The sequence below is a fragment of the Monodon monoceros genome, unplaced genomic scaffold (genome assembly GCF_005190385.1).
Source record: "Monodon monoceros isolate NGI ecotype Baffin Bay Population unplaced genomic scaffold, NGI_Narwhal_1 Super_Scaffold_13, whole genome shotgun sequence".
In the NCBI taxonomy this organism is placed as follows: domain Eukaryota; kingdom Metazoa; phylum Chordata; class Mammalia; order Artiodactyla; family Monodontidae; genus Monodon; species Monodon monoceros.
The window spans coordinates 71647814-71658196 of NW_021703769.1; the positions used below are offsets into that span (position 1 = coordinate 71647814).

Here is a 10383-nt window from a genome sequence, read left to right on the forward strand (position 1 = left end):
CCTCCCGAGCTCAATGGCGCCGCGGCCAACGCGAGGGGCGGGGCTACGTGCGGCCGCGACCCAATGGGTGGCACCGGCCGACCCGAGGCCCAATGGCGGCGGCGCGCGGGCACGCTGGAGGCGGGCCCGGCGCGCCCGACTTTTCCAGAAGATCCGGATAGCCCCTCCCAGCCACGCTGAACCAGCTCTGGGCTTTCCGGACGCTGGGTTCTCTCATTTTCTTCTGCTGGGTCAGCTATGGCGGCCGTGAAGAGCCTGAATCCCAAGGCTGAGGTGGCCCGAGCCCAGGCGGCGTTGGCGGTCAACATCAGCGCAGCCCGAGGGCTGCAGGACGTGCTGAGGACCAACTTGGGGCCTAAGGGCACCATGAAGATGTAAGGCGGGGCTGGCGGGGAGGGCAGGGCTGGCATCGCGCACCTCGCGCTGTCGCGGGCCTGCGCCGGGGACTGAGGCCTAGAGCCCGCCGCCTCCGGGCCTCTGCGCTCGCCGCGGCGGCCTTTCTTCCCCGCATTGTCCCGGGTCGGTCCTATTTCTTGCCCTGGCCGTTTCCTTTGGTAGTCGATGCCGCCTCCGCCGAGAACAAAGCTGCCCGCGTGCGCGGCGCGGCCCTCCCTGCCCCGCGCGCTTGGGACCTAAGAGACCCTGAGGACTGTTTCCCAGACGGGAGGGAGTGGGCATTGCACCATTCTTGTTACCGGAATTAGAGAACCAACCCTTGGCCCCAGCTCCTGAGGATCTGGGTAAAGCCCGATTTTTATGGGCCTCTTAATTTAGTCTCCATTGAAAAAGTCACACTGTGATTCATTTCTGCCCATTGAACAGGCTTGTTTCTGGTGCTGGAGACATCAAGCTCACTAAAGATGGAAATGTGCTGCTTCATGAAATGGTGAGAGGCCGCTAGACTAGGTCCAAAATGTCTTGGTTTTCCGTAGTACATTTGATTTGTAGGAAGACTTTTACTATTTTACAAAGAAGGAGAAAATCATACTCATCCTTCTCAACGGGTAGTTTTCCAGACAACGGAAGAAGTAGAAAAAATGTAATCAGTACTGTTGTTGACAGTACGATACAGTGAGAGCCCTGGAGTCTAATAAACTTCCTTTTGAATCCCCTGCCCTTGCCATTTAAAGCCTTCGTTAAAGGGTTTTAATTACTAAAATTCTAATAAAAACTGAGAGCAATTGACATAATCAGGGAAGCAAAATGCGACAGGATGGTTATACTTTTTCAAACAGCATTTCTTTTGTTATATCACACTTCTCCACCACCAACTGGAGGAGAAATAAAACTACCATTTTTAAAGTCCCAGTGACTAAGAATCTGAGGTTAACTGAGAAGAGCAGTCATTTTACTCATCCCTAAGTTTCCAAAACCTAACAGTTCAAATCCTAGAAAAGGAAATGACTTGCCTATGTTTTGAGTTTAGAGTAAAATGTAGAGTTTTGATGATAGCATATCATGCCTTCAACATTCCAGGTGTTTGTAAATATCTTCAGTAAGGAATAGCTAACCTAGAAGGTGTAGTTTTTGTTTCGTGGCTTAAGTGGTGGCCTGTGCTAGCAGAGAAGTAGGAGCCATAGTTAGTTTAAACTTGATGTCAGAAAAGCCGTCTCTACGTGACTTAAATTTTCCCTAATTGAATGATAGTCTGCTTAGATTCTTAAAACTGTGAGTGTCCCCAAAGACATAAAAGACTGGACAACTGTACAGGATTAAAGGAGTGTAAGAAGACAAAAGCAGTGCAAGAGCCATGTTGGAGCCTTTGTAATTAAGAATCTGTGGGTGACAAACAATGAATATTGTTTTTGCAAAACCTTTCCAGAGTTACTTAGCATCCACTGATGATCTTGGCTAAAGAGGCTAAGTTTTTCTTTTCTTTTCTTTTCTTTTTCTTTTTCATTTTAATTATTTGTTCAGTGCCAAGTAAACTGGGCAGCCAGGCTTTCATTTAAAAGGCACTTGGTTTATTCTCACAAGAATCTTAAAATTGTCATAAAGAGGCATGCATGGAACATGGATTTGAAATTATTGTTCTTGTTAGTTCTATCACCTTGAGTTAACCTTAACTGGGTCTCACATTTCCTCATCAGTAAAGTGGAGATAATCTAAGAAGGAAACAAATTTATATAGGAAGGTGTTTCTGTCATCATAAACTGATAGCTAATGGTGAGTTTTTAATCAGAGTAATATGTAGCTGTACACTTGGGCATTTTGTGCAGATAGATTAGCCTTTCACACATTTTAAGGTATATTTGGGCTGTTTTCATTTTTAAGTTGTTCCACGAATTTTTTTCTTTCTCTACCTGCAGCAAATTCAACACCCAACAGCCTCCTTAATAGCCAAAGTAGCAACAGCCCAGGATGACATAACTGGTGATGGTACCACTTCCAATGTCCTAATTATTGGAGAGCTCCTGAAGCAGGCGGATCTCTACATTTCTGAAGTATACATGATTCTTGTGTTTCTGTGATATTTTATTGTGTATAGGAAATAATCTTACTTTTACTTATAAAAACTGATGTGCTAGTGGTAACTGAGGCCATATAATAGAATGTAAAGAGCATGGGGTTAAATATGGGAACAAGGGTCTGTATCGTACTCAGACACAAATTTACTATGATCCTGGATGAGTTGAAGAATCTTCCTTGGCCTGAAATGTGTTTTTTATCAAGTTGCATTGCATATATAGTTTTTATATGCCTATAACAGATTAATAATTGTGATGTAGAAATGGAATATTCAGGATTAGGCATATTTTTAAGGAAAAAGCTAACAAAAACCTTGAATTTAAATAAGAATACTACAACTTTTTTAGCCCTCAGTAGTTCCAAGGTTAAAGCAAACCTCAGTGAGTACTAATCTGATGTTAGGAAGAATTCCTGGGAAGAGAGATAAAGCAGACTCTTAGTCTCCCTGTTTATTTTATTAGTAAATGGTGTGAATTAATTTCATATCACCTATAGGAAAGATATAATGGTCCTATTGACTGCCAGTTGTTATGACACAGTATTGAGTTTTGGGCGTTATCCCTTGTGGTTTGCACAGTGAACACCCAAGTGTGCTTTATAGTTCCCTTGGCTTTGACTCTGTGCTAGAGCAATGTCTGTTCTTTTCCTCTGCATTGAAAGGACTATTTATCCTTTTAAATGTATTCAGAAAGTCAGCACATTATATTAATTGTGTTTAAGGGTATGAATGATCCAGAATATCCCTTCATAAATTTGCTTTATCGTGAGCTATAGTGCATCTAACTGAAGGTCTCTGTTGTTAGTGGCGGTTTTGTAATTGTGTGTTTATTATAGGGTCTTCATCCCAGAATAATTACGGAAGGATTTGAAGCTGCAAAGGAAAAGGCACTTCAGTTTTTGGAACAAGTCAAAGTAAGCAAAGAGATGGACAGGGAAACACTTATAGATGTGGCCAGAACATCTCTACGTACTAAAGTTCATGCTGAACTTGCTGATGTCTTAACAGAGGTATGTGTTAAATTTGTTATGTGTCTGGTACATTACACCTATACTGAAAACCCCTGGCAACTGGAAACATCAGTATTCTTACTAATTCCAGTTATAGAGTGCCATCTGAAGTCTTCACAGTACCATCCTGTGTGGAGTAAGTAGGTTCATTTTTGTGGCAGTGATAACCTGATCTGTGGCCCTAAAAATAGAAAAAATAAGTAAAGTGAGAAAATCGTAATAGCATACCTGGCCAGGTTATGAAGGTATAATCAGAGCTTTCAGTAAAAGAGGTTTCTAAAATGGAGATTTCCTTATTAAAAAGCCACTAGTAGTAGAGATGTTAGTGATTCTTTAGGTAATTACACATTGAGGTTTCAGAAATGTAGATGACTTCAGCCCTTTACAAATAATGCATTCTATTAGCATGTAAAAAAAGACTTGGGGGGCTTCCCTGGTGGCGCAGTGGTTGAGAGTCTGCCTGCCGATGCAGGGGACACGGGTTCGTGCCCCGGTCCGGGAAGATCCCACATGCCGCGGAGCGGCTAGGCCCGTGAGCCATGGCCGCTAAGCCTGCACGTCCGGAGCCTGTGCTCCGCAACGGGAGAGGCCACAACAGTGAGAGGCCCGCGTACCGCAAAAAAAAAAAAAAAAAAAAAAAAAAGACTTAGATCAGTACAGAGATTTTTAAAGATGAGAAGCTGTCTGCTTTAAACTTTTCTGAAGATTAAACAACATAAGTGTCTCAACTTCTGCTAGTCAAATTCATTGAATGGTTATACTCTGTTGCAGGCTGTAGTGGACTCCATTTTAGCCATTAAAAAACAAGATGAACCTATTGACCTCTTCATGGTTGAGATCATGGAGATGAAACATAAATCTGAAACTGATACAAGGTAGGTGGTAGAATGCTATGAAATAAAGAGTGTTTACAAACTCAAAGGAGTTTATACAATACATATATTTTGCCTGTTTTGTTTTTTTTTTTTTTTGTCTTTGAATTAACGTATATTGCCTAGATGAGTATTTCATTTACTCAGTAGTATCTGTTTCCTCTTGAAATGAAGTTAATGGTATGTATTTTTACATAGAATGATTCTGGAAAGTCAACTACATCAGTCATTTGGCATTTATTGAACAAAGCATATGGGAGACTTGAGGGAATTTTAAAGAAAATTATTTAAAAGACCTAGTTTGGAAGCGTTTTTTAAATGAGGTGATCACAGTTTAATAGCCTACCAAACTTGTGACTATTCCTCTGCAGAATCTTCTGCACAAGACGGGGTTGTTACTTTCATTTGAATGGCTTGTTTTTGTCATGTTCTGGAATTCTGCTTTCTCACAATTGAACCTTGCTAGGTATTACCCAAAAGTCCTGTTCAAATAGCTCAAGAAATAAAGCTGATTGTGTGAAAATTATCAATACAGTCTCAAGTCATTGTTTTAGTTTTGTTAGCATATGTTACACCCCATCTGGAAATCAATAAGAATATAATTTTTACGTGTTGTAACAGCTTGATCAGAGGTCTTGTTTTGGACCATGGGGCACGGCATCCTGATATGAAAAAGAGAGTAGAAGATGTGTACATCCTCACATGCAACGTGTCATTAGAATATGAAAAAACGTGAGTTTATATATATCTCCTTAAAAATGGAAGAGAGGTGGAAGAGCTTGATATTTGGGGTAAGTCACTTTTTTGTGAGAATCAGTTTCCCGGCTGTACGGACAATAATGCCTCAATGGGGTTTCGGAAAATTACAGGAAATAGTCTCTGAAAACGTACCAGGGGTAGAATTGGAGCTCGGTGACTATTTGCTAAATATTTCCTCCCCTTTCTGTAACTTCCTTTTTTTAGGGAAGTGAATTCTGGCTTTTTTTACAAGAGTGCAGAGGAGAGAGAGAAACTAGTGAAAGCTGAAAGAAAATTCATTGAAGACAGAGTTAAAAAAATAATAGACCTGAAAAAGAAAGTCTGTGGTGATTCAGATAAAGGATTTGTTGTTATTAATCAAAAGGTGAGAAATTTTGTTTTATAAACTAGTGTGTATCTTTTTATTTTAAAGGTAAAATATTGAAACTTATTTTTTGTTGTTGTTATAGGGAATTGACCCCTTTTCCTTAGATGCTCTTGCAAAAGAAGGCATAGTAGCTCTGCGCAGAGCTAAAAGGAGAAATATGGAAAGGTACGGATAGCAGATTATCTGTGATGTGAATTTCACTTACTTTGCAAGTTAACTTAAATTATTCCTTTTTTTCCTCTTATTTTTGTGATTTTCTTATTTTTTATTGCAATAAAATACACATAATATAAAATTTATCATATTACCTGTGTTTTCCAGGATCACATTTCTTTTTAAGGATAATATTCCATTGTGTGGGTATACCACATTTAGTTTCGTTTATTCCTTTATCTGTCAGTGGACATTTATTTGGGTTTCTGCCTTGGCTGTTGTGAATAGTGCTGCTATGATTGTTGATATACTTGTTTTATTTTTAAATGATGACCTATACCGTACATATTTTTCCATGTCAAGAGACAGCATCAAAGGTTTCAGAGGAATACTTTCTTCCAAAGAGCTCACCATGATGAAGAGCTCTGTGCACCTTTAGATTTCATATCAGAGGAGTATTTGCTGACTTAAGAGTGGCTTAAATGGAGAGTTAGGAGAAAAGACCAGTTTTCAGCTAGTTGGTGGTGAATGGAAAGGCTTAAGCTAAAATATATTTTAGAATATGATTTTCGCATGTAATTCTGATAAAGATTGCTTTCTAAAAAAATCTCTAAACATAACTAATAAAATCCCTTCTGCATCTCCCTTAAAACACTTGAATATTTCAGGCTGACTCTTGCTTGTGGTGGGGTAGCCCTAAATTCTCTTGAAGACCTAAATCCTGATTGTTTGGGACATGCAGGACTTGTCTATGAATATACATTGGTAAGTGTATTTTCTTTCCAAAATAATACTACTTTTTGGCTCATGAATTCTTCAGTAGTTAAAAATTCATTCAAACTTCGGATGGTATTTTTGCTTTGTTAATATACATTTTGATGATTTATATGTAGTAATAAGCCACTGATGGGAAAATCACATTTCTTTTATGTGACTTTTTAAAAGAAGTTATTTGCTTTAATGTGGTCAGTGCTGTGCCCTATTAATATGCTACTTATTCCTTCATAAGGCCCTCTCATCTGGTCATTCTTTGCACAACCGTATCCTGGTTTTTGAAAATACTGTCTCTTCACACAGGGAGAAGAGAAGTTCACCTTTATTGAGAACTGTAACAATCCTCGATCGGTCACATTATTGATCAAAGGACCAAATAAGCACACACTTACTCAAATCAAAGATGCAATAAGAGATGGCTTGAGGGCTGTTAAAAATGCTATTGATGATGGTAAGATCGTCACTGTATTTAAATTATATTCTTTTGCTAGTCTGAAAGGCATGGCTGAATACTGTGTTCTTTTTATCAGTAGTTTACACAGCCAGACACCATGCAAAAGTAAAGTTTTACCTTTAAAATAGCTATGATGGTATGCTAAGTTTTTTCATGGCATGCTGTTGTTAAAAGGAGGTACAAATAAATGAACTAATACTAAGAGCTTTCAGGATTTTCCATGTGCTAGTTAAATCATTCTGCTGTTTGATAATGTTGCCTGTATTGCTTTCAAATGTAATATTAAAATTGCTGTGGTTATACTGAATTCTCAAATTAATGGATTTCCTGTGTGTTTTATATATTTTCTTATAATTGCCTCTACAGTTTTATTTTCTTTGTAGCTTAGCATTTCTCTCTTCCTCCCACCCAACAGGCTGTGTAGTTCCAGGTGCTGGTGCAGTGGAAGTGGCAATGGCAGAAGCCCTGATTAAATACAAGCCCAGTGTAAAGGGCAGGGCCCAACTTGGAGTTCAAGCATTTGCCGATGCATTGCTCATTATTCCCAAGGTGTGAATGCTTTAACTGTTTTCTAAACTACACCAAAATGATTCATCTGATGAAAACTTTTTGCTAATGTGGGTTTTTTCATAATGTGGATTTTGAATAAAAAGGGTTCATCAGTTTTCACCCTAACACTAGAACAGGTATTTCTTATTATCTGAACGTATTGGTTCCTCTGGAGGGGAGGCTTGAATATCTGATGTTTCAGATGGCAAGAGATAGCTGTTTTAAGAGGGTTTGCAGTGTGGGGGTACAAACTTGCTTTTTGTTTTTGTTTTAAACTAAGGTTAATACTGTGATTTTTCTATTGTATGCTTACTTGAGGGTACAGTTTATGACCAGTGTATTGCCGGGCTTGGGGTGGATTAGTGAGTTGGTTGGTAATGTATATCTAGTCATTCTCTAAAGTGAACATAAATACCGGTCTGTTTTCACTTACTAAGGGTTTGGTTTTTTTGTTTTGTTTTGTTTTTTTAACTATTAATTGGAAATACTGTTCATTTATTACAGACTTGACTATCTGTTATTAGGTCCTGTCTTTTAAATAAATTTGTTTCCTTTAGGTTCTTGCTCAGAACTCTGGTTTTGACCTTCAGGAAACACTAGTTAAAGTTAAAGCAGAGCATTCAGAATCAGGTCAACTTGTGGGTGTAGACCTGAACACAGGTAAGGAGGATGTGACTATTTGTATGGGGGTGAACTAGATACTATAGGTGAGGTAAGACCAGGAAGGACAAAAAAAAATGGGAGAGAGAAGAATCTTGGAGTTGCTTTTGCTCTTTGACACCAGTGCTATCCGGGATCTCTGGGTTCTAAAGTATGATACAAAAATGTAATGACTAGATACAGAAATAAAGGGAATTGAGGAGACATTTGAATAATTTAGAAGAGTACAGATTTGTTGATATTGCTGAGTTGTGGTAGGTGGTTTGGGTTAATGTTGAAGGGTTTCATGTTGAGCTTGCTTTACTGTTTTTTATCAGGGACTTTGATTAAAATGATACATTTCATGATCATACTCATGGGTGAAAAAAGGCTGAGGATAGCAAAAAATGCAGGAAGAGGGAACCAAATCTAATAAAATGAGTGAAGCCCTGATCTTAGGCCAGTGTAATCCAAATTATACAAGTACAAAGTGGAAGAGAGATAACTGAGATACATCTGTGCAGTATGTGTAAGACCTATTGTGAACAGCATCATTCACATTCAAGTTAATATAAAAGGTTTCTTTTTTTTAAATTAACTTATTGTAGTATAGTTGATTTACAATGTTGTGTTAGTTTCTGCTGTATGGCAGAGTGAATCAGTTATACATTTACATATATCCACTCTTAGATTCTATTCCCATATAGGTCATTACAGAGTACTGAGTAGAGTTCCCTGTGCTATACAGTAGGTTACTATCTATTTTATATATATATAGTAGTGTGTATATGTCAGTCCCAGTCTCCCAATTAATTTAAAAGATTTCTGGAATGAGGGTAATGATAAGCCTGTTTTGCCAGATTATAGTTCAGGTGCTATACTTTAATATGGATAAATAGGAACGTCTCCAGAAAAACAGAGATGTTCAAAAATTTGGTAACCAAATAGAGCATTCCTATCACTGGAAGCATTCTAAGTAGAGGTCAGTCGCTCATCAAAGCTGCTGTGCACAGGAGTCATGGTCTGGAGTACAACATTGGGCTAATTTGAGGAACTTTGGGTTCTCATAGATAATACTGGAGGAAATGAGTGGCCATTGATGAGTGAGGCAGCACAAAATACTCTTATTAGTTCTTTCAGACAGTATTCTGATCATATGGCCTGCTCTATATGATTTTAAGAATACTGGGTTACTTTTCAGGTGAGCCAATGGTAGCAGCAGAAGTAGGCGTATGGGATAACTATTGTGTAAAGAAACAGCTTCTTCATTCCTGGTAAGTTTGGGAAAGCCAAAATTATAACATTTGGGGAATATTCATACTCTTTAAAATTGGTATGTTTAATTTTCTTTCCATAAGAAAAGGTAATCAGTCAAAAGCAGCAACTAAGTGAGCCTTCTGTGTATGGAAAGGAAAGGGGAAACCTGACTGGATATAATTTGTGCAATTTAGTTGGAGATTGAGTTGAATTATGAGTTGAATTAGAGTTCATACCTCAAACCTGAGTAGTCTGATTTTTTCCCCCCTTTTCAGCACTGTGATTGCCACCAACATTCTCCTGGTTGATGAGATCATGAGAGCTGGAATGTCTTCTCTAAAAGGTTGAATTGATGCTTCCGTTGTATCATCTGAATCATGAAGATTCTACAGAGTGATCCTAAGAATATAGCTATGGAATTTTTGTCCAAGCTTCAAATGATTTTCAAAGGATTTTCTTTTCCCATATAAAAAAAGGAGAGAACACTGGCATCTGTTCAGATTCTGAAGTTCTGAAATTATAATTACAATATTTTTAAAATTGCACTGTAGTGTACACATACAGGCCATACTTACCAATAAACAGGATGTTTTGCTTTAGCTTCAGTGATATAAACATACATGTTAGATAAGCATATATTATCTACTGTATTAAATATTCCTTGAAAAACATTTTAATGGTTTAATCTTCTAATGAATGTATTTTATCTCCAATAGTTCCCCGTCATTAAGCATTTAAGTTTTCAATTTTTATGCTAGTTAAAAATAAGACTTAAGTAACTTAAGGTTTTGAAAGCATTCCTGCTTCCTTAGTATAAATCCTTTTGAGCAGGGGTCCCCCCAACCCCTGGGCAGAGGACCAGTACTGTTCAGCGGCCTGTTAGGAACCAGGCCGCACAGCAGGTGAGCAGGGAGCAAGCAAGCAAAGCTTCATTTGCTGCTCCCCATCGCTTGCATGACTTCCTGAACCATCCCCGCCCCCCTCGAAAAACTGTCTTCTGCGAAACCAGTCCTGGTGCCAAAAAGGTTGGGGACAGCTGCTTTTGAGTAAAAGACACTATTGGATAAATTGGACTTTTCATG

The 10383-nt window shown here is 38.6% G+C and overlaps 1 protein-coding gene and 2 non-coding genes across 3 annotated transcripts; all 3 read left to right on the top strand.

The window, feature by feature from the left end:
- Nucleotides 1-94: 94 nt before the first annotated feature.
- CCT6A (chaperonin containing TCP1 subunit 6A) lies at nt 95-9972 on the top strand. Its single transcript, XM_029221815.1, has 14 exons — nt 95-374; nt 823-886; nt 2310-2444; nt 3304-3477; nt 4249-4352; nt 4971-5081; nt 5313-5472; nt 5558-5640; nt 6297-6393; nt 6706-6853; nt 7272-7405; nt 7963-8065; nt 9246-9318; nt 9577-9972. The coding sequence occupies exons 1-14, from the start codon at nt 238-240 to the stop codon at nt 9647-9649; spliced, it is 1596 nt and encodes a 531-aa protein (XP_029077648.1). The 5' UTR covers nt 95-237; the 3' UTR covers nt 9650-9972.
- On the top strand, nt 3039-3172 carry LOC114895080. Its single transcript, XR_003793392.1, has one exon. It is a non-coding gene; the product is annotated as a small nucleolar RNA SNORA22 (small nucleolar RNA).
- On the top strand, nt 6902-7041 carry LOC114895074. The gene has a single exon (XR_003793387.1). It is a non-coding gene; the product is annotated as a small nucleolar RNA SNORA15 (small nucleolar RNA).
- Nucleotides 9973-10383: the final 411 nt, after the last annotated feature.

Excerpts from the sequence above, each read along its gene's own strand:
- CCT6A (XM_029221815.1), top strand. The coding sequence starts at position 238 with ATGGCGGCCGTGAAGAGCCTGAATCCCAAGGCTGAGGTGGCCCGAGCC. Across the intron at positions 2,445-3,303 it reads CGGATCTCTACATTTCTGAA|GGTCTTCATCCCAGAATAAT; the intron begins GTATACATGATT and ends TGTTTATTATAG. Across the intron at positions 3,478-4,248 it reads TTGCTGATGTCTTAACAGAG|GCTGTAGTGGACTCCATTTT; the intron begins GTATGTGTTAAA and ends ACTCTGTTGCAG.